The 24,403-nt window shown below is 39.7% G+C and overlaps 1 protein-coding gene across 1 annotated transcript in view; it reads right to left on the bottom strand.

Annotated features, from left to right (window-relative positions):
• Window positions 1–859: 859 nt before the first annotated feature.
• Window positions 860–24,403, bottom strand: part of MPPED1 (metallophosphoesterase domain containing 1) — a 49,138-nt gene continuing 25,594 nt past the window's right edge. Inside the window, exons 4-6 of the mRNA XM_009982320.2 lie at window positions 9,625–9,740; window positions 4,823–4,936; window positions 860–978 (exon numbers count right to left, since the gene is read on the bottom strand). Coding sequence (XP_009980622.1) covers window positions 860–978; window positions 4,823–4,936; window positions 9,625–9,740 — 349 coding nt within the window. The remainder of the gene's footprint in view (window positions 979–4,822; window positions 4,937–9,624; window positions 9,741–24,403) is intronic.

Raw genomic sequence — 24,403 nt, forward strand, 5'->3', positions numbered from 1 at the left:
TTTTTGCTTTTTACATACAATCACATATCGCCTTACTATATGAAAACACAGTTATATTTTTTTCTTCCTTTTTTTTTTTTTTTTTTAAGGGAAATGCATCCTCTTTTTCACAGGCGAGTCCAGGTTACAAATTCCTGAGTTTATACTGCACTTAACACAGTCTCCCTTCTTGAATGTTGAGCTGTTTACAGCATGCCAGCAATATGTACCATCTCCCTTGCCATCTGTAATGCCAGATGTAGTAAAACTTCATTTCAGTACAGTGAATTAGGGCCTCTATTGCATTGGTTTTGAATAGATGCAAAGACTTAGACCTGGAGGACTCGAAGTAATAGCTTTCCTCCTGTGACCGGTCATTCGTGCACCATCTTTTAGATTTGCCATGTTAATTAAGGGAAAACATCTTTACCATCATTTTTCTTTTACCAAGAGCTCACTGGGAAACATCTGAAATGAGGAAATCCTAGTCTAAACACTTAAGTTTAAACTGCAAACTTTCTTAAAGAAACATTCCTTTGAAAGACATTGTTCTTTTAATAAGTCCAGTATAATGTACGGTATATACAAAAGTCCCTACTTGAGAGATATATATATGTATATGTATATATATATGTGGAATGCATTCACTTCTCTGTGTTCACAAATATTTTAATGGTGAAATGTTAAAGTCTTTAATCTGTTTCCGGCACCAAAACATCTTTGTTCTTCATCCACTTTTGTCACTCGAAATTTATCTGTGAAGAGCTAGCAGGGAAAAAAAAAGGCTTTTGCTTTTTTGTTGAATAATTCCCTATTGGGATTCTCAGCCAGCAATAGAAAGTTGCTATGTGTTGGGCACAACTTTAAATCCTCACTATGATCATGTGTTCCTTGGAGTAGGTAAGTCAATAACTATAGGTGGATTAAGCGGCTGGTAATTCACAGTGCACACAGATGCATTCACATAGGTAGTAGTTCCATCAGCCATGACACCATAACCTACAAAGCAAGAAAAACTTTGGTTACTCTCAATATTCATTATTATCATCATCTCTTTATTTTATTTTATTTTATTAGTTACACCAGGGGAAATTTAGGTTAGATATCAGGAAAAATTTCATACAGAGAGGGTTGTGAAGTATTGGAACAGGCTGCCCAGTGAGGTGGTGGAGTCCCCATCCCTGGAGGTGTTTCAAAACCGTGTGGATTTGGTGTTGAGGAACATGGTTTAGGGACCCTGACAGTGCAGGGTGAATGGTTGGACTCGATGATCTTGAGGGTCTCTTCCAACCAAATGATTCTATGATTCACCTTCATCACATAATGGTTAAGTGCCCGTTCATTACTCAGAAGGCATCTAAAAACTCTCTTCATGCAAAACATAGAGGTCTCCTGAACTAATATCATCTTTATTCCACAACAGAACTTTTTGCCACCTTTTAAATTGTGTAAGAAAAGCAAAGTGGACCCTCACTAGCTAGTGGCTATAATATCTGGCATGCAGCTAGCCAAACCTCCTCAGAAAGATATATATTTTTCTCTGCAAAGCTTTTTTCTTAAAACCTTCTCAGTTTTGGAAAGGATGAGAAGATAGAGCTTAGGCAATTACGGTACTGAAAAAAAACACACTTCTGATCATTTAGGTTTGCAGTCATCAGCGCAGCAAACTCTGGGCAATTTTCATCTTTCCACCTTTTTTTTTTCTGTCCTGTGTTTTACATTTTTTCAGCAACCACTGAAGAAAAAGCATTGCCTGACTAAGGGGAGTACGTATGCATGTGCACCTGGGTGGGATTTGTCTAGTAGGAACCTCTTCTTCCCATGTGTTTGAACTTGTTGACCAATTTCAAACAAATTTGATGGAAAGACACTGAAATGCCTGCCCAGGCAGAGAAAAAAACGGCTCCATTAATGCACTGTCTGACAGACAAGGTGAACTCACACCCTAAGACACCATAATATTTCCATGGGAAAAAACACCCTCGTATGTCTCACCAGTGGCGAAAAACATTTAACTACACCTCAAAAGACACCCAAGCCAAACAATTCCAGAGCTAAGCCTGCAGAAAATCCAACTTCCAGCTCTAATGCCTGTAGAAATACAGCAAAATGCTGTTTCAGAAAGAGAAGAAGTAGCCCTTTAACTGCCCTGGTGTTATGAAAAAGCAGACACCCTCCGCTGTCAAAAACCTTTTCACAAATGACTAGGAAAAAACATAAGCTTGATTAAACTGACGCTAAAAGCTTAATGTTGGAAACTTGCATCGAAATATTAAGAACAATATGGAGAAATGTATTCACAATCAGAAATACATGATTTTAGGGAAATCACCTGGTATAAAGCATTTATACTAAGATTCCATCTCACCATGAATAAAGTTAATAGTGAAATGTATTCATTGCTACATACACCGAGTTCCAGCTATTCGAATCCTCAGTACCTAGGATCCTACAGTTTCTCCGAGTGCAATTTTGTGTCTTACAGAAGCATTGTTAGTTGCAGAATTTACAAACAAAGAAAAGAGTAGCCAAATTCCTTTCTTTTTTGTTCCTTAAAATACCCTGAATAATGCAGGGCCTCCTGGACTCCCCATGGAAAACCCACACTGTAATTAGGGACTAGGGAGGGAAGAAAACTCTGTCAGGTTCCTGTCACAGACATTTCTTTAAATCATTTGCTGTTTGCCACAGAACAATTGTTCTGTGTAAAACACAAACTGCACGGAGGACAGTCAGCGTTGCTGCTGGGACTTTCTGTCTCCTCAGCTACACGTTTGGAGAGAACAGAGTCAGCTTGCTAATATGCTCCTTCTGCTGGAAGATTCCTAATGCTACAGTTTTCACTCCTAACCTGCTGCAAACTGAGTTTCCTCAGCCACAACCTCAGCCAAGTACTGCCTGTTAACGGGAAAACCAGGATTTTAGCCAGAGTCCCTGTCATGCTGATAGTCGCTTCCACAGGTCCATCAGCAGCAAGCCCATGTGTAGAGGTATTTTTTGGCAGAGACAGCAGTGCAGAGGGGGAATAGGGAAGAAAAATCTCTTCTAAGCATCTCTTCCTCCCGGATGCTCAGTAAATGACTGCTGCAGATGTAGCTATGCTCGGTCAGGGGAAGAACTCATCTGTTCAAATCATGCATTCTCTCTACAAAGAGCAGCTTCGTTTGCACAGGCTGCCTGCAATGGGAATTCTTCTCTGCAGAGATTTAGCATCCCACTGCAAAACAGGCTATGCAGTTCCCCATTTGTTTTCTCTGAATTATGATAGTTAACAAGAAGAGTACCTTGTTTCTGTGTTCTGATACCTACTGTGCCAACTGTATTAATTCACAAGATTTACCATTCTATGGAGGTGCCACTCTTTTCCCTTGGGAGCCAAAGTTGGGCTTGGTCTTAGCAGATGTGATTTTGTTTACCTGCCTGAAGCTTCACGGCTTGCTAAATGTTTGTTTATATCCCCTGCAACCCACTTGGCTTACAATTTCTGAAAAGACAATGAGTTTGAACTGTATTCACCAGCTCTCTTGTATGGAATCTCAAAGACTGCTATAATAGCAAAGGGTTAGGAAAAAATACTTCCTACCTGTTGATTGTTTACTCTGTGATGTAACAGCACCTTGCACATTAACTAGGTATTAACAGGTCAAGGCAGATGAGACACACAAGGAGAACAGACTTAATCCCTGAGCTGTAAAATAATGATCTGAATGCCTTCTCCATCAATTTTGCACCAGCACACCTCTCACCAATGTCACTCCTAACCTCGCACAGTGAAAGCGCCCAGCAGCAAGTCTGAGTGCGATTTCTTGGGAAGGGTAACAGCTCTTCACAAAAACAGACGTCTCTTTGAGTGCCAGCTACTTCAGTTTTTCCGTTTGTTCATTTCTACACCGGTGAGACCCACAGGTATCCTTCGAAGGCTGGAGCAGTCCCAGAAGCAGAAAACTGGCAGTTGTGGAGCACCTTTTCCTGCCAGTAAGTTAACATTGCCAAGAACCAAGCAGCTGATAAAACATGCTTACATGCCATGCGTACACTTCCGCACAGCCCAGTGGTTTCTTTTGGTAGGGGCACTGCTTGAAGTCATACTGCCACGACATGTGAACACGGCAAACTTCTCTATAGCAGAGAGCATCTACCTTTCCCTTTGTCTGGAGACGAACTCCTACTGTCACTGACTTCAGTGGAGGTTATTTGTCACCATTTACTGACTCATGTGAAGGGAAACAATTTTTTTCCAGTTAAAAATCAAACAGTCAAGAGAACCGCTCTGTTTTGTCTAGGTACAAAATGCTTCCCCTGCCAAAGCCAATAAATACACGAATAAGCATCTTGAACTTCTACACAAGTCAGTGGTGACATCCCTCTTGATTTTAACTTCATATATGCACTGATGGGGAGAGACAACCTTTATTGTACAATCTTGAAGATTAAGCCTTAGAAGCAACCCCCAAAGCATTCTTACCCATTTTATAAACACAGAAACTGAGACACAGAGAGCTTACATGAATTATCTTAGTCACAGAAATTCTGCAGAGGAAAATACAATCCATCAATCCTAATACTTAGTCACTTTCTGTAACTACTGGACTCGTGTTCTTAGTTTAAAATTCACAGTAATCCTCTCTCTGAAGGAGGCATCACTCTGTTTCACAGATGTAGAACCTGAAGCACAAATACTGAAATGTGAGTATCAGCCAATTTCATTTCTATATATGCAGCTAAATAAGTATCCAAATTCCAGAAGTGCTTCAGTTCAGACATTCAAGTTAAATGCTAGCTAAACCAGACAACTATTGTGTTTGTGGTTTTTAAAGATATATAGAAAGAAGTGTGTTCTGACCTTCATGGATATGTCCAAAAACATGAAGCCTTGGCTGTATCCGTCTCTGGACTGTGTTCAGCAGCTCAACACATCCTACCCGTTGCATTTTCTTAGGAACCCAGTCTAGAAAACCTTTGGAAAAGAAAGGAAAGCTTTAAAAGAAGACAGATTATCTGCAAAGCTGTACTGCTATACAGTATTTCCAAGATTTCATGTCTCGTGGCTTTTCATAAGCAGCCATAGAAGAACTGACATGGAGAAAACACTGTTTGCCTTGGTAAGTTGAAAAAAAAAGAAGGAAAAATACTTGAGGAAAATCATTAAAGCTCATCCAAAGAAAAAGGACTATGATAACTCTTGCGAGTTGTTTTTCAAGGAAAAAAAAAATCACTGCAATTAAGGCATTTTTGCACTGCTTTTAATGGGAAAATTCAATGCTTTATCCATTCTTCGAGAGTGAGGTATCAAGAGCAGTATGTCCAAAATGAGTCTCCGAAGAATCTAAATCAACATCTAGCCATTTAAATCTAGTCCTGGGATCTAGTTTTAAAAATTGAACACTTTAACTGATGTAGTGGAATCTGTGTTGCTAATAATAAAACTGTATTGTTATCACATTGATCTTACAGTAGTGGAACTCAGACGAGGAACCCACAGCACACCTGAAAAACAACATCCTCCAGTAAAACTGGTTTAAGCACTTTATGACACAGTAAGCCCCACTAGCCTAAATCTATGGACCTCAGAAAGAAAGAGAAATTCAGCCCTTCTGCAGTAGATGTTTTAAAGTAAATGCCACACTTACTTGCATGAAATATCTACAAAAATGCATTTTTTATGAATACAGACAAAAATGCACACCAACTTGCTTATATGTCTAAAAACATACTGCAGGGGGATACGCTGCCAACTGAAGTCTCGTGTTTCCTTCAAAGTAGTAGTATAAGAAGGATGTTCTTGTATTGGAGAGTTTGCAAAAACCAGTCTTGTTTTCCTTCTATTGTTCTGCCATTTTCAGGAGGCTTAAATTTGGAAACCTAAAAGATATAATCATTCTGGTTTTCTTTAGTTGTTCTGGTACTTTCCCTGTGTGCCTGTCACAGCTTCGTATCTGTGACTCAAATTGCTGCACCAGCGTGAATATATTGTGCCTTTGAGAAGACGGTAGTCAGCCAGAGAAGTGTAGAGCCTGGACCCAGGTTTCATACATTCACTTTAGAGGTCCGCTCAAGCATGGCTAAGTAGCAGCTAACCAACTGCCTTAAAAGACCACAACTGTGGTATTCAAGCTCTTGGAAAAGGTCTCAGATCCTCTAGAGCTTCAAGGTAGGTTCACACATTAAGAAATACTTCTTCAGATGCCAGTGCTTGAAAACCAGGCTCAGTATATCGCCAGGTTTTCTGAAAATGGTAAAAATTTGCCCTTGTATCATGGTTACTCAGAGAGCTAAGTCCAATTATCAGAAATTAGTTTGGAATGTGGCATCCTAAGTGTCAAAAGGAGGAAGTTCTGATAATGGCCACAGACTCTTAATTCTCTCAGATGCCTCTGAGGATGCTGCTTGGTTCCTGTTGGGGGATGCATGAACAGAAAGCCCCACTGAATTACAAACAGAGCAGAGCAATGCTCACTTCTGGTAACTGATTTTACCAACGCAGGTCAAAACTCACTGTAGGAAATAATGAGTATTTAAGATGTCAAAGTGCGACAAGCAACTCCTCTGGAATCCAGTCATGGCTTTCTCAGAGAAAACGTGTTATAACCACAGGTTTGTTACTTCAATGATTTGAAACAGTTAATTGTCACAATGTCTGTGGTGAAGGTAAAGCCAAAAGTATTTCCACTTCAAAAACTTCACAAACAAAAATCCATAAAATTAACTTCTCCATTAAATTAAGCATTATTTATGTTGAACATGTTTTTGTTTACATGCATTATCACCCTTCTGAAGCTTTCCCATATGTTTGCAGCTTATTATGTACACCTGACTACACAAACTAAGAATAATTGATTACACCTAGCTAACAATTAGAGTTCATCTTAGGGTTTTTTTAATGTTTGGTTACTCGAAGCGGGTTTCTGCAGCTGTCAGGAAAGTATAAATCTTTGTCATAGACAATCAAGCAGACAGCTACAAATGAAGACTTAAAGGTGAAATTAAATTAAAAACAAACAAAGAAAAGAACTGAACTTCTTGAAGAGAAATAAAAGAATCATAAATGCAGATCTTTAGGATCAGGGAAAAGACTTTAAAAGTCATACTATATATAAAAGAAACAAAAATATGCTGATACAGAAATGAGCGTTAGCACTCATCTCATAATCGTGAATACTGTATCTCAGAAGCTACAAAATCTATGGCATATCTTTGTTAATAATAAACAGGTTGCTAACAAAATGGTCAATAACAGCTGTTTTAACCTTTATTTTCTCATCCTGAGTGAACCTCCTCTGTATCCCTGCCCTGGTTTCATCCCTACTCTAAACCGGAAAAAGAATATTACTCAGATTTTTATTATGTGCCTAACTGACTTAGAAACACAAAGTCCATGAACTCTTAATGGTGCTTCTGAATCTAAATCATGCAGGCAGTTTTAAATCTAATCATGTACTATTAATTAGTTTAGGAGGATGCATGCTCTTTTGAAGTGAGGGAATGAGAAAGCAGCACAGAAAATAGATGATGGACAGAATTTAGGCAGGCATGCTGGAGAAAAAAAAAAGGAATTTGCAAAAGCACTGATTGCTATTTATGATCATTAGGAACAGCTCTAGTGATGCTGTCCAAATCAGAACAACAGTAATCAGCTTTCTGGTTAAAATAACTGCCTGGGAGGGTCAAGGAGGATCCTGTCTCCCAAAATGTCTGCGGACAGAGCTACACAATGAGGAGGTTCAGTAAGTTAGGCAGAGTGCTCGTGTCTTTGGAAACGTCATATATTTGTTGCCAGAGGTGTCAGGGAGACCAACACCTGATGCCTTCAGGTAGAGGGTTCTGTGCCTGAGCTATCTATTAACGTATCCATAAGAAAAAGACAAAGAAACAGGAACTTTTAAAATTAAAAGAAAACTCTTGGAGGACAGTTGAAGCTTAAGAATTCAAAAAAAAGAGAACAAATACTGAGACATGGAGATGCAGGGAATTCACATTATCCCATTACAGCCAGTGGAGATGGACAGCTATTCCTCAGAATTATTACAATTATTAAATTACTTTTCAATTATTAAATTTAGTATTGAATTTATTATTAAAGCATGTTTGCTGAGTGCCAGCTCTGCAGTGCTCTCTACAGGTTCCCCTCCCTCTGCTGTATCCCAGAGGCTGCCTGGAGAGGCCTGGTGGCTAAACTGGCAAGGTGGCTGAAGCTGGGTGGTGTGAACCACTCACTCCACCTTCCAACACTGGATTTCAAGTGCTGGATACAGGGATGTTCTTTGCGTCAGCCAAAGGCTGGATTTCTTTACAGCTGATCAGCTAGTTTTAAAAACGGCTTTTGTGAGTGCTGAAAAAACTTCTAAAAAAGTTTTGAATATGACTTGTAAATAAAACTATTATCAAAGAGCCAGCATCACGCCTTGGATCCTAACAGGGACTATCCCCAGTACTAAACGTTTGGAGCTGATATTTCAAGGTCTAAACAATTAATTTCTGCCATCCACTTTTATGACACAGGTCCATATTAAGATCAGTCTATGGCATGGCATGAGACTCCACTTAGGTGAAGTATCAAAACACACGCCCTTACTGTGAGAAAGCACGCTCACAAAGAAGCCCTTTCCCCCAGGATTAGTGAGCAGTGGAATGCAAACATCTCTTTCTAAAGAAAACAACAAAACACAAACCCTTTAGATACTTTCTCCTCCAGGCACTGAAAGAGGAGAAGAAAGGGTGGAAGACAAGAGGGTTTTAGCTTCAGGAAATTGGGGAATCTAAAGGTTTAAAGAAACCAACTGCCTTAATTTCACACAAAGCACTCCTCCGTGGTTAAGACTCAGCAGATCACTTAAGTACCTGCCTTGCTTTCATGTCCATTTATTAAATTAGTGAGAGTTAAAACACATAGGTGCATTAAATGTAGCTTCCTATATGTTAAATATGTTGAAAAATATGTTAAAAGCCTTAACTCTTTACTGAATCTGGACAAGTTTCTGTGATTACATCATTTCCGTAACACGGAGAATTTCACTATTATCTAGGAATACAAGAAATCTCTCCAGGCTTTTACATCACATATAATAGTATTTGTAAAACACAAACACAAAACTTGTTTCATTGGTCAGTTAGTGTTGCCAGATTGCATTAAAGACAGGCAATTCACTCACACTTTCCAAAGAACAGGCAAACAATAGCAGCATTTGGGTTTGTCAGGCAGAAGATGCACGAAGTCAGCACGATGAGTGAAAATACAGACTCTAGGTACTTCCTGGTGGGAGAATGCTACTGCAAAGGGGAGAGAACGACAGTGCCAAAAAAGTAAGATTCCGACCCTGTGTTTCTCTTGAAGCAGGCTCCATGCTTTAAATCTACTAATTTCACCAGTGGCAGAGCGAACAGATGCATAGGAAAACTAGACCTTGCTTATTTATAATGCTCATTAAGGCTTTATGCATTAAGGCTTTATTTTTTTAAGCCATTAAATTGCCTACCATTGAGCATAGGTAATCACGAAACATAAAACTGAAGTCCCGGTGCTGCTGAAATCAGTACAGATGTTACTTCGGACTTCTGTAAGTCACGATTGCACTCCGTCTAAAGAAAGCCACCAGTTACTGTATAATCATCTGAAATACACAGCTAAGAGCACTAGTATTTTCTTACCGAGAGGTGGTCCGTGTGTTATAAGAATATCTATTCCATCTGGAATAAGGTTCCATTTCTCTAATAGTGCTTGGCCTCGTGGAAGATTAAAGCCCCAGCCATAAAACCAAGGTTGCCTGCCAAGAGAGGAGGAGAATGTCTTCAGTGCTACTTCCATGTACTGGTTATCTAATTAAAATACGGAGATTGACTCTCTACTAGCACGGAATTTGGAGACACAAATACAATTCATTTCCTTCTTTCTGTGCAGAGTAAACCCCTCGTTCCATACAACCAGCGTTACTTAACTTGTGTAGCAAATCAGTGCAGTCCTTACCACTTTCAGTAGGCAGCATACAGTAAAATATTCACAGTATTCCTTTAACTAGGTGAAGAGTAACTCTCATAAGACCTGGACACCAAGATCTCCATGTGTGGATTAGCATGCTGGACTCCCAGAACATCTAGAAGAACACCTGTCTAGATACCTAGGTGTGGATATATGTTTCACATTGGCTCCCGTCATGTTTGGCCCTTAGCCTATGATCAGCTGGGCCAGGACAGACTGGCACAACCCCTGCTCCAAAGTTAGAGACATCAACTATGCTGTTTTGTTTCCCTAATTGGAAGTATCCCATCAGAACAAGAATGCTGCTTCTTTTCTTACATTTATTTTTTTCTGTCCTCTGGTATGTTGACTTGCTTTTAAGTTAGACTTTCCATATTCAGGATTTCTCATCAGACGGGCATTTATATTTTTTAAAACATATTTATGAAGCAGCTCATCATGGAGCACCAGGACTGTAACATTGTCAGTCAGAACACAATTTATCCCTATCTTGCTATTCCATTGATTAAAAAACTGTATTTCACAGCAATTATATCACAGTGGTAAATTATGTCTTGCTGACTATGCTCTAATTCTAGGTCATAAAATTGAGTGGTTAGTTTTAGGTTGGAATTTTTTTATAATTTTTTGACTGACGTGTTCTGGCCATATCCATACTTGGAGAACAACAAATAGGCTGCTGTGATTTAATAAGGTTTATGATAATTGCAGCCTTGGTGTTTATAAATACGTACACATCAACCAGAGTTCCCTTTGAGATGTTACTTTGTTGAAGAAAGCTTTACACTCCCTCACCGCATCAAAAGACAGAAAGGATTCTTTCAAACAAATTCTCTGAACTCCACTTTACATCATGTATGGCAAAGACAAAAGAAAATGCCTGTAAAGCTATTATTCATTCTCTTCCATTACTGATGCTTGACTAACATTTCAAAAATTAGCACGTCTGCAATCTCCATGATGATATATTTTCCACTTTTTCTTTCAGAATGCTGTAAAGCACATGTCTACTGAAAACAGCTTGAAAAACAGAGATTGGTAAAATATAATGGGATGTGGCTTACGCAAGGGAAGAAAATTCTGCTATAAGGATATGAAGAAGGAGCTTTGTGGAATGTTTAATGCCTTTCTTCCACAGACAAAAAAGTTTCAACTTTTCTACACAGATGACTGAGGGGCTTTCTGTGTCCATGGCAAAGACCTCATCTCTTAGCTCTTCATCACACAGTGCCCTGGATAAACAGGTGTCCCAGGAAAAAAAACCAAAAACAACGTGAAACTCTGGACATCTGCCACTGGGCCCAGAAATATATCCTAGCCTCCAGAAGCTGTGATGAGGGAGGTAGGAAGGTGAAGAATGTGTGTGAAGAAGAGATGCTAAGAGCAGTAGCAGTGAAGCAGAAACTTTCTTCTCAGTCCAGTTGCTCAGACCAGGGCACCTGTCTGAGAAGAAGACACAACCCTGTATCAGGGATATAATATCTCCCTTCTGCAGAGACCCAAACAATTCAAATCACACTGTTCTGGTTACCTGTTTGTCTCCTAGCAGGCCTTCCTCACAGGAAGAACAAGACTCGGCTCACAGGTACATGACTTCTCACCTTCCTACTGCTGGGGTGGTAATTCATGGTCTAGTTACTGGTTTATTCCACGGTAAGATACCAGCGACATTCCTATGTAACACCATCATGCAGAACCAAACCTCAGTCTGTGGAGTTTCATCACTCTGTCTTTCCGTTCAGCTCACCATTGGCAGAATGGGAGTATTTTTCTCTCACAGGAATGTCCTGAAACTAAATATACTGAAGTCTGCAAGGTGCTCCAATATTACAAAAGTGGGAGGCTTTATAAAAATATACAGAGGTTTGGCTTTTTCTAACCTCTCCATCCGTCCCTGCCTTGGGATTGCGTTCCACACCTTACATGCCAAGTGTATTTCTTCACTAAGATTAAAATATCCAACTGTTTGGCAAACTGTATTTAGCCCCACAGCTAGTTTTCCAGGAGCAAAACCTCACCGGCAGAAAATATTTGCAAGGAGGCAAACGAAGGGTCAGCATAGTAAATCATGCTTTTAAAGCTAACGACAGATACAGTGAATACCAGCCCCTGCTCCCACCCACCGCTCGCCCTGGTGCTGCCGGGCACGGACAGGAGTGTCCCCACATTCCCAGTGGGATGCGAGGCGAGGTGCCGTCCTGCACCCCCGAGGTGTGCCAGGCACAGTGGAACGGGCCACGGCCACCCCACGCCCCAAGACAGAAACCACGGGGCAAGATCAACATTCGTCAAAGGTCAAAAAGGTACGGAATAATTATTTTAAGGATGCAGTGAAGCATTTACAAAGAGAAATAATCGTGCCGGTCACAGGTCTCGCCAGAAGTCAGCTTAATCCTGCCGAAATCCGAACGGCCACGAATGGCATGTGCAGCTGTGAGAGGGCTAGCAGGGCTAGCCTGTTCATGGCCACATTTTAAAAAGCCCGTTTGCCCTTATGAATAGGCATGATCTGCTTATTAAGACAAGCAGCACTTTCCCCCGTCCCTCCCTCCCTCCCTCCCTCCCTTTGTGGTGACTGCAGCGCGTCGCCGCCCGAGTGTGGGGCTGGTAAGTTATGCATGCTGGAGCTGTTCTTTTGTGAAGGGGAGATGTTACAACTTGTGTGATTTGCCATTATGCTGTCTTTTGTGACAATCCCGAGATGGAAAGAAATGTCTGGAATATTTCTGGCGGAAAAAAAACCCAAAAATCTGAAGCCCAAGAAAGGATTCGGTGGAGGATGCTGGTGTTGCTTTACATCTGAGAGAAGAAAGACAAATCATACACTTCAGTGCCCCCAACGCCAAAGCAAAACCATCTTTATACGCACACGGGGATTTTACAAATCCCTAAGTCCCTTCTTCTGAAAATTTATTGCGAAACAGCCATCAAAGTTTCCGAGTCGGGGGAACAAAAATCTTCTCTAATGCCCTCTAACTAGTCTGTGACCCGGACATCGTGCAAAGACAACTTTGTCTAAAATTTCCATTTACGATGGAACCTGAAAGGAAAGTTAAAGTCTTCATACCAAGCACCAAATTTCTGGATCCCCAGTTACTGCTTGCTCAGGAAAAGTGTAATTTTTTCAGAAATTGCTTTTCAATAATATTTTACATTTTACAAAGAAAATAGTCATGTATGTTCTGTAAGAGAAAATCTGCTGTTCTCAAAAAAAAAAAAACCAAGAAAAAGATATTTGGCAATTAAAGACATACATCATGCACGTATTTCACCTCTAAGTGCTCTGTGTAGAAATGTACTTTGATTTAGGTCTTAGCTTCTCAAGGCGAACAGTTTGAGTCTTTCCACACACTACAGAAATTCAACGGTATTATTATTACGATAAGAATAATGATTGTCTACATAGAAGACTCTAGGGGGGAAATATATCGGAAGTGAATTTGTTTACAGCATAGTTAACCTTACACTAAAAACATATGAACAAGTTTTGCAGGTCAAATAATCCACCATACAAAAAGGGCTGAATTATCAGAATTTGAGCTAGCAATCGGATGCTGCTGTATGTACTGAATTTCTATCTTTCTGTTCTAAAGTAACCATTGGAATAATTTTCTTACAGAATGATAGTTGCTATGACAACCATAGCAAATTTTCCTTTTCTGAAACAGATGTCTCATTTAGTTGAAAATTAGAATGTGAAAAACCCATGGGAAAAATTAATTCAAACTTTAACAGAACACTGACTACAATGTAATCTCTTATAGGTTAACCCCTTAACATCTTTCTGCACTCTTACAGTAACCTTCTCATAAATTCTAATTAAACCAGTTTAACCTCCTAGGAATGACCTTCTTAGCTACCATTAGTGCTTTAGTTGTCTTTGAAAGGAGCATTTCTGTTACAATAATAACAGAAAAAAGTCACACTAAAAAAAAAGTGGTCAAACATATTACTGCCTTAATTATTTATTAGTTTTTCTTCTTTTATTCAGCTACTACTGGAAAAAGCTACCATGTATTCCAAGAATTCCTTTATCATTTAAATGGGGCATGACTTATTTTTACATGCGATTTCCTGTAAAGGGCAGTGATGCGTTACACAGATTTGACCTGTAATTTACGAGAAAATTGAAGGTTTTCAATTTTCAAACCACTGGTACCCACCTCAATCTGCTCAGCAGACATACAAAACGGGGGACATGAAAAAGGATACTTGACTGGGGAAAACTATCAACTTGCATGGATTTTTCTATTGCAAGCAATGAGAGAGTGAAATCTGATTCTCCATGACTTTGATTCAATTCAAATGTTTTAACTTAAAGAACAGATTCCTTCCTCTCTGTACAGTTACCAGCTCAAGGGGACCCTCCACAGTACCTGGTCGCTCACTACACAGGAACATGGCAGGCAGCCACCAGGCAGGCAAAGAAACATTCCCATCACAGCACTGCCCGTCGAGCTTGCAGGGTGTCAGCTACCACAAGAACTTCAGGACTGCAAGATTTACTGCATCAGCTGCATCTAGGTTGTCCACAAATCCTGACACCAGCAGGCACGCAATTACTCTCTTTGACTTCAAGGGAAAACTCCATTGCATAGTCCCATACTTGCAGAGAGCTATGGATAGAATAGCTGAATAGCCATTAGCATATCAAAGGGATTGGTGGGCAGCATCTTGCAAACACCTTAGTAGCAAAAAATACAGAACTAAAACACCAGATGCAGACGATTTTACCTCCTCATTTCTGTAACGTTTCCCACCGAAACCTTTTTTGCAGCTGAAATTCTCTCACTACAATTCCTTTGCTTACAAAATGAATTTCAAAGGTTCACGAACACACGTAACTTGCTCCAGTCTTTCCTCCACAACAGTTGTCATTTTTCTCCTATCAGATAATAAACAGATATTGGCCGTAAAGAAGCTCAGTGGGAAAAGAACAGACGAAATCAGTCTTCTCGTTCCTGCTCCTCTTCATGACAATTGTAGAGCCCCATATATTCAGTGTTCAGAAGACTGGACTATGCATGCTGAAAGTCATACTGGTAAAAGTGACTGGTCAAGGGCCATGGAGCACCAAAAAGCAGTTAGATTCAGCACTGGCAATCGCAGGCAAAACTCCAGCCTAAGAAATCTCACTGTTGGACATTTAAGTCTAATTTTTCCTGGTCTTGATTTAATCTTACTATTATAACTAGCTACAGTCCTGTGAACATGGGTATACAGTACTATTTACACAGTACACCCTCCTTGTCTGCCTGGTGTTCACGTCCTTCAGGCGTTCGTATTTTTACATTCCCCATCACTCTGTTAGTTGAATTTACCAAATCTCTGCAATTGCCTTTTTAGCCTTTCCTCAGTAACTAACTAACTAATCAGTTTACTGAGCATTTCTACTGCTTTTTTAACTTTATTTCTACTGCTTTTTTACTTTTTTTTTTTACTTTTTTTTTTTACTTTTTTTTCTCTCCAAGAAAGGATTCATATAAGCTCACCTTTTTTTTTTCTTTTTTTTTTTTTTTGTGGGGTATTGGCTGTTTCTATGTCTGAAGTAGCTGTGAAATAACACTCATCTTTCTGTTTTTTGTTCCTCCTGTCCAAAGCAGGCAGGGACGAAACTCACTATTAGGCCACTAGTGCTAAGAAGAACTGGCAGAGTACTGTTAGTTTACAGGCTTTGAAACACCGTTCAACATCTTGGCATCTGAACATTTTAACAGAATAACTGAGATTTACAGAAAAATAAGTTTCAGAAGTTTTGAGGAGTGTGAGGAGACCTATATTATGACTAACTTCCATATGTGAGACACAAGGGTAGTATGATTGTAGAGAAGAGGTACGAAGGCAGTTTACAAAAAGAATTAAACTACGCAAAAAACAAACTCAGATTCACTCATTCATAATATTGGAACCAGGGCTTTTTAATGAAAGCTAAGGCATTATACTTAAAACTAATAAATGCAAACAGGGGTTAATCTCATATAAGATTATCCCTTGGAACACATGGCCATGAAGTACAGCTCAGCAGGCAGAAAGGAGAAAGCAGAAGCGGGGGGGGGGGCGGGGAGGAGGAGGAATGTGGGTGCTGAGATACTAGATGGCTTGCACAGTGTTACTTTGGGAGGCTGTAGTGAGCAGCAAATTGAAATCAGATCCTCTATCAGTCTGCTGGCCACAACAGACAACACTTCTTCCATGGGGAAGTTTGCTGCATTCTTGGATTTTTGCCTTACTTGCTTTGCATCCAAGGTTGTCATTCTTGAAACTCTGAATCAAATGCAATTATTGTTTTCACAAAAGGAAAGGAGGGTAAAAATCAGAATATGGCCCTTTGTCAGTAATTATTTCTTTTGCAATTTGAGTTACACATGAAATCATTCATCTTTTGTTTAGTAAAGGATTTCATACATGTCTGACTGGAAAGAAGAAAGAATGAGCTGTGACTAATAGGAACTGATCATTTCTAAACATTAATCTGTTATAAAACAATGAAAAATAAAATGAAATCTACTTTATCTTCATAACAAGAAAGCAGAAGATAACAGGTAAGGGGAAAAATTAATGAAAGACTGAATTTAAAACATGCCAACACCAAATGCAAATAGTTTCTTTCATTCTGCTGGGAGCCAAATGATAATATCCCATCTGATATTTTTTAAAAATAATAAAATAAACCCAACAAACAAACGTAAAAGCTAATTTGGAATAATTAGCCAAGAGAGTCAATGTTGAGGGTACAGATGTAGTACTGTACAGACTTTCAGTATGGTCTTACAGATTTAATGTAACACAAAGGTCTTGAGTTCCTATGCCTCAGAGTCTGTTCCCTCAGTTTCTCTGATTCTCAATATGTAAAAACACAGGTACAGCCAGTTATCCAGACTGTACTTCAGATACTGATAACTGATAGTCATAGAAAGAAGAGTGAAGAGAGAGGAGCAGTTAACAGCCCCTCTGTCCTCAATAGAGTCAGCATCTTATTTTAAATGTAAAACTTGCCATGGATGGGCCAATCAGTAAGGAAAAATAATTTGAGGCCTTTGCAGATAATCAGACTTTGCAGATGTTTGCTCACTGAGGAGATGGAACATCCCTTCAAATGAAGATGGCTATACTTGTGAGGGGTTTTTACGATGCAGCTCCTGGAGGGACTCTCCTAGATGAAACATGACTAAAACTGGTCATGATGAGGTATTGGTCAATAGCCGGCTGAATACAAGCCAGCAGTGTGCCCAGGTGGCCAAGAAGGCCAATGGCATCCTGGCTTGTATCAGCAGTAGTGTGGCCAGCAGGATGAGGGAAGTGATCATCTCCCTGTACTTGGCACTGGTGAGGCCACACCTCGAATACTGTGTTCAGTTTTGGGCCCCTCACTACAAGACATGGAGCTGCTGGAGCGTGTCCAAAGAGCAACAAAGCTGGTGAAGGGTCTAGAGCAGAAGTCCTATGACGACCAGCTGAGGGAACTGAGATGGTTTAACCTGGAGAAAAGGAGGCTCAGGGGAGACCTGATCGCTCTCTATCACTACCTGAAAGGAGGTTGGAGCGAGGTGAGTGTTGGTCTCCTCTCCCAGGTAAAAAGCCATAGGACAAGAGGAAATGGCCTCAAGTTGCACCAGGGGAGGTTTAGATCGGATATTGGGAAAAATTTCTTCACTGAAAGGGTTGCCAAGCACTGCAACAGGCTGCCCAGGAAAGTGGTTGAGTCACCATCCCTGGAGGCATTTCAGAGTAGAAGTGGTGCTTTGGGACATGGTTTAGTGGTGGACTTGGCAGTGTTAGGTTAACGGTTGGACTCGATCATCTTACAGGTCTCTTCCAACATAAACGATTCTATGAAAACATGTAGGATGTGTAATAGGTGCACTGAGAATCGATAAAAAGGGCCCTCACAGTAGCCACTTCTCAGTTTAGGAACTCACCAGGTTTACATTCTTTTCTCAAAACACCAGGAGTAATTAGGCCATATGGACTAACTGTCTGCCAGTTCTTTTCTGTTTTTCCTTCCCTTTTTTTTTTTTACCTTCTTTTCCTTAGAAAATTCAAAGCAACTTAGAGTTAAGCAAGCATGAAAATGCTTCCAAAACTAATAAATTAATACAGCCCATGTGCATATATGCATAAAGTGTATTATTTTTAACATTTTCAATCTAGCAACAGATGAACTTACTTCTTGTTTAAAAAAGCACATACTGGTACTTCATATGCCATGCTTCCACCTGAAGTTAACACCATCCAAGCAATCTTAAATTCCAAATTCATGTTTTCCTGCAGTCCTAAATCCACCCCACAGTACAGTGATGGAAACCAACTGCTGAAATATAACTTTCTATACTAAAAAGGTACAGCTTTAACACCTGGATGCTCATTCAGCTAGCTAGGGATTCTGAGGCAACCTTAAAAAAAAACACATATACTTATCTGATGTAGATTATGCAATTAGAAATATTTGACACACACAGGTGCACCCCTATGTTGTATTACTGGTTCCAATTTACTCAACTTTCTTATTGGGGAAGAAAATCCTTACATCAATTCATATTAAACGATGCTAATTTATTAAATAAAATTAATTTATGAACAACAAATCCGAGGGAAGTGTTCTGATGTTAAGCAGCTTCACAACAAGTGGTAAATTACTTTTCCCCTTAAAATCCAGTCAGGGAAAAGAGAAGGAACTGAGACAATTGTTTTACAGTTAGTTTCTGTGATGGTGGCTCTATTTACAGTCTTCACTTGGAACACAACATAAAGTCACCATCTACTTCTCAATGTAGTATAACGCATCTATTGTGCAAAAACCTAGGGAAAATGCATACATATACGCTACTCAGAAGTAGGGAGGCTGATTCTCACCAGGTGTAAACAGCTCAAAAGCCGGTGGAGCTCTGCCAATTTACTCCAGCTGAGGATCAGCTCCATGCAGATCCGCTCCCAACTAGTTAGCTATTTGTGTTTTTCTTGGAATACCGCCAAAGGGCTCATCGAAGTACCCAACTGTGTTTACATCTTTGAAAAATCCTGAAATTGCTGCTGTCTGAGACTACAGCCCAGACTACAGATAGAGCTGGTAGTCCTTTTGTTCAAGAAAAAATGGGGAAAAAAGCACCAAAACAACAACAACAAAAAAACCCACTTTAAACTTTAAAATCAGCTCTGTCTCATAAAATTAAACTTTCAAGCAAATGCGAAAAATAAAGAGAAAACTGCTGTGGGGGATTGCAATTTCACTCTTGTGGTTTATGAACTGCAGGAAAGTGAAGCCAATTCCCTGTAGTGAGATTACAGGTCTCCTCTTCTATAGGTCTTAAATTAAAAACCAGCTGAATCCAAAGTGAGCTAGTTTACTGGATCAGAAGATTCAATTATTTCTGCTAAGTAACTGAATGTGAACTACTTCCTTTTAATAATACACAACTAATAATTACTGCCCAAGAAAGGACTTTTTTCTACCAAGCTAATTAAACTAAAGCAATATATTTTTCGACTGCTCTCAAATTTAACTAAAGCTAGAAACATTCGCAACAAAACAAGCAAACGCAAATCTCCGCTCGACCTACAGAAATATAAAGCCACACGATGTATTCAGGCACCACAAGAAACAGGACCTGCTCCAAAACGTTACGTGAAATCAGCATAACTTCTGGTCTGTATTCAGCACGCACTCACACACAGGCGGCGTAACACCCTGCACGCTGGTGCAGCCTCAGTGGAGAGACACAACGGCAAAGTGGATGCACAGCATCTTTGGCTTCAGTAATGGATTAAGCTCACTCTGCAGGAGGTTACTGTGAGACGTGTTACAGAACTGATCCACATCCCTAATACACAAACACATGCAAGCAAGCACCATGCAAAAGTGCTGGGCTTACTGGTTTCCTCTATTGTGATAGAGGAATTCCTCTATTCTAGGATTGAACTGTTCCAGACTCGTCAGCCCTGGGCAATGTTGGGAAAAAACCTTATTTGAGAGAAAACATTTTCTGGAATGTTCGTTAACAGGAAAAGAAAAAAGGCATATTCTAAACTTCAAAAAATCTTGTGAGAAGTGGAAAAATAAAATATCTCAGGAGCACACAATAACTAGAATTTACCACATTGGTCTGACTTTGATGATATTTATGGGCTAAAATAGGTGTGTTTCAGTTTACGGTTTCATTCACTCACATACATCTTGCGGAGTCTAATTAGTTAATAACAACTATGTTCCTTTAACGTGCTACAGAAAATTCACTTGGAGTCTAAGAAATTTTTATTTTGTTCCATACACTTTTATCTTCGCAGCAATGTTAATGATTCTTGCTAAGTCATTTAAGTCACCTGATTTGTACTGCAGTGTTCAGTAAAAAGACCTCTCCTGGATTCAGTGTGACTCCTCATATGAGCAATAGCACCTGTACACCTAGTGTCTACTGAATGAGACTCACATTTCTCGTATTTCTAAGGCACGCAACAAAAACGCTTTCCAAGATGTGTTTATCACATGAAATGCACTGATTTCAGAAAAGTGCCATTAGTAAAAAAAAAAAAAAAAAAAAAAAAAGAAAAAATGAAGATAAAAATGATCCAGTGATCTGTTTCTGATGTTACAACAGCCAGAATGCACTCTCCAGTCTCATTTTCTGTCACTGGAAAACCTTTCACACTTCAGGAGTTCATTATCTTACACTTCTCCTCCCTACCTTTCCTGAACAGCTGATTTTAATAGATTGAAATCATTCTGCAGGAAAAACCACTCTTACGATCTTCCATATGCTGCAAACTAAACTACAGTGTATTGTGGGTTTAAGCGTTTTCAGAAGCTGCACATTCCAAAACAGAAAATGTTTTCTGCTAAGTATGGAAGAGGAAATAAAAATATCACTCCAGCATTCTATTAAAATACAATTAAACCCGCATCTCTATGTCGCAGACTGTAATTAATACATTTTAACAGGATGATGAATTTTGCTTTCTCGTTTCTAAACACGTTGCTATTTCTCACACATCTGTCACATCTTACCTACCTTTCACCGAATGCCTAAATCAAAACATCTTCAGCATCCTAACCATAGTAACGCAGCCATATCAGGTAGGCTTAGATGCCAACCTTCTTCCCACAATTTCTGAAACTTGAGATGCCTCCATTCTAAGTAACAAGTGGAGCCTATTATTCCCACTCATGATTTTCATTTTCTTCAAGAACCATGTCAGTCTACCTAAATTACTCACTCACATTGTCTGCCTCAAAGTCACTGATTAAAGAAGCTCCAGACAGTTGTCAGCTTTAAAAATCAGGGAACATCCACCATTTTTAAAACATGTTTCTCAGCAACCAAAACCCAGCACTCTGTAATATATTCACATCCAGCACTTCCACATCCATCTATAAAAGACTTCAGCACTGACAAAGCTAGAGACAAAAACAAGCCACCTGCTCAAAAATCTACTTTATCTGAGGTTTGCAAGAATTTTAGAATGGTGTTTTATTGCTTTAGAAACCAGTACAGAAGCAAATGCACTTTAGTTATCCATATCTTTATCTTTTCACCAAGTAGGGGTGCAGAAAGAAGAGAACATAGGAGGATCAGCTATCTTACTCTGAGAAACCTCTAGTAGGGTTTTGTTCAATAACACAAATTTTTTAGTCTCTATATGTTTTAGTCATGTGTAAAGTACTCCATAGGGTTTTTTTTTTCAGATTTGAAAGTGAGCATAAGAACTCGGAATCAGAGTGGTCACTTTGAGGCAGAAATTATTATTTTCAGCGAATTTTACAGGGAATAAAACCTGCAATATAATGTCTTGCACTGCTGCTGCTCTATCTGGAAGCCACGCTCCCAACTTGGGAGGTACATTATGTTAAATGAAGTCAATATTTTATTCTAATACAGTTTCATTTTAATTGATGTTCACCTCAATGACTGTAAAGATTTGTACAAGGTCTGGGAAAGTAAACATTAGATGATTCATCACTGGCAAAATGAAAGCATGTCCTTCTCATGAAATGAATCTATAAATCTTTGCTACATTATTTTACTTATGAAAACTGAGTTCAGTGAGGAATGAAAGAGATTATTAAAGCTGTTCTTGAAAAGATGGAGGAGGGAGGCACTGAAATGGAGACCTATGGTACATGTACGGGTGGCCTAGAGTCTGTATGGAACACAAATAAGTCTGCCTCATTTTACCCCTGGCATGCTCTTTGAAACTACCCCAATTATACATGGAAGTTACCAGTCTTTCTATCCAAAGTGGACATGTGCTCGCGTGTGCAAGCACGTGCACACACACACACACACACACAAAGAAGAGAGAGAACATCTGAGAAGGAGCAGAACAAAGTCATGTGCTTTGTGATGAAAAAAAAAATCAGACAAGAAAATAACAAATCAGATGAGAGTTACACACCTATGGCTAAGCCCTAATGATCACATTGGACTACGCAGCTTAAGTAAAGACACTCGGCTGCATACTGGAATAGCACAGGTAGCTGCAGTGTACCAAGAAAAGGGCCAACAGATTGGAACAGATTTCCAGCCCTCACACCAAAACGTATGATGATTTGGAGAATAAGCCCCCTGTCAAAGTTGTTTTGGGCTGAGCTGGTGGCTGATACTCCCTAAAGCAACCTACAGGTTGATGTCTTTTACACTGGAAGGAATTCGTGTTCTCTGACATGGCCAGAGCTCACTGAATGGCCCTGACCCAGAACGCTAAGCTCACTAAAAACAATACTTGAACAGAAAAAAACCACTCCTCACATACACACTCCCAACCTTCTTCACTCAGTTCCCATTATCAGAGCAACGACATTGTACGAGAACTGTTGGCCTATGTGTAAACATGCTGGGGCCACATCTAATCAATGTTCCGTCGGAGAGAAGCTGCAAAAAACCCAGCAGTCCCGTCCAGGCCTCTGTCACTTCAGGACAAATGGTCACAATTGTCTTTCTAGGCTGATATTAATCTTTGCTCTCCCACTTTTCCTGACTGGGAAATGAAACTTAAGTCTTAAGTTCCAGATGGCCTATAACAAAAGAATGAAGGAGGAAATGAGAATATATAGACACCAGAAAAAACTGTAATTCTGCAAAAAGAAAAATGAGGTTCTGTTTCACAGGAATAGATCCCTCCAGATAATCAAAGCCAAGTAAAAATCCACTCTCTGGATAATGAGTCTAGAGGCAATCTCATCATAAAGGGCTTCTTTAAGCTATCCAGGCCAATATGTCATTTAGAATAATGAAATTGTCATATGTTTGGCAAGAGGGCTTTGATTCTCTCTTCCTTTCCCACATTGTGGAAAATTTTAAAAAGCGCTAAAAGAGGTAAAATACTTTCCTGCCACCTTGCATGCCTGTTTGAGGGCAGGAGGACCAAAGTTTCTGCTCAAGTTCTACACAGCTGCTTAGAAGCCTTACAGAAATTCAGTTGCTAAGAAGAAGATGTTCTCCTTCTGCCACTTGCACTTCTCTTGCTATGTCAAGTGAAATGTATACTCTGACTCTGCCATCAATGCACAATAATCCACCTTTTAACAGAAAATGCCACGGGAATTCCTGCCACCTTCCACAAGATCAGAGCATACAAACAGAACACCTGTTCTTCTGCAGATGCACATCTTGTCTATAAATTTGACAGAGGGGTGCAATATTAGACATTGGGGGAACCGGCAGTATAACCTTTGCCAGACACAAACAGCTTCTTGATTACTGATCAGGGGTCAATTCATTAGTCTTCAGGTCTTATCATTATTTATTGCATGCAAGAGGAGAACCGATAGCCAAGTCACTTACTCACTGAGTTGTAAAAAACTCAATGGAAAAAACATGTAGCAGGTCAAGAGTCCATTACTGGAACCCTGTGCGGCAGAGAAGCAGATGTAGCAACACTCAGGATCACACATGCAAGCATGAACCTCAGAGAGATGTTCTCACATTGATGCAAAAATGTACATGCACCTTTACAGGCATTTATTTTTACATGGCCATTCTGAATAATGACCATAAAAGGAATAATATATAGTTGCCTCATTCAGCAAGCACAGCAGATCTTGTGCACTGAATGCACCAGGGTTTTTTGTGCAGACACAGTGTGTAATTGTGCAATTAAAATCTTTAGCAGCGCAGAGGCACAGGTGAATTGTACAGGCTATCTTCATGCCAGCTGCAGCTAACACTGAAACTCTTACCTGCAAAATGAGAACATGTTGTGGGGGGTAATGAACTATAATTGAAGGCTGAAAATCTGTAACTGAAATACTCACTAATCATTTATTAATATGGTTCCATGAATTACGTCATCATAGAGATAATACCCAGTCTGATGACACAGAAAAGATCTTCTGCTTCAAATCCAAATTCAAATTTCCACTATTATTTTGGCTTCCTGACTTTCAAACCACTTGTCAGGAACATCTACTGCTTGTATAGAGTTTGGTATCAACAGCAAAGCTCCCTATTGAAGGGCTTT

The sequence above is a fragment of the Tauraco erythrolophus genome, chromosome 4 (assembly GCF_009769465.1).
Source record: "Tauraco erythrolophus isolate bTauEry1 chromosome 4, bTauEry1.pri, whole genome shotgun sequence".
Taxonomy (NCBI): Eukaryota; Metazoa; Chordata; class Aves; order Musophagiformes; family Musophagidae; genus Tauraco; species Tauraco erythrolophus.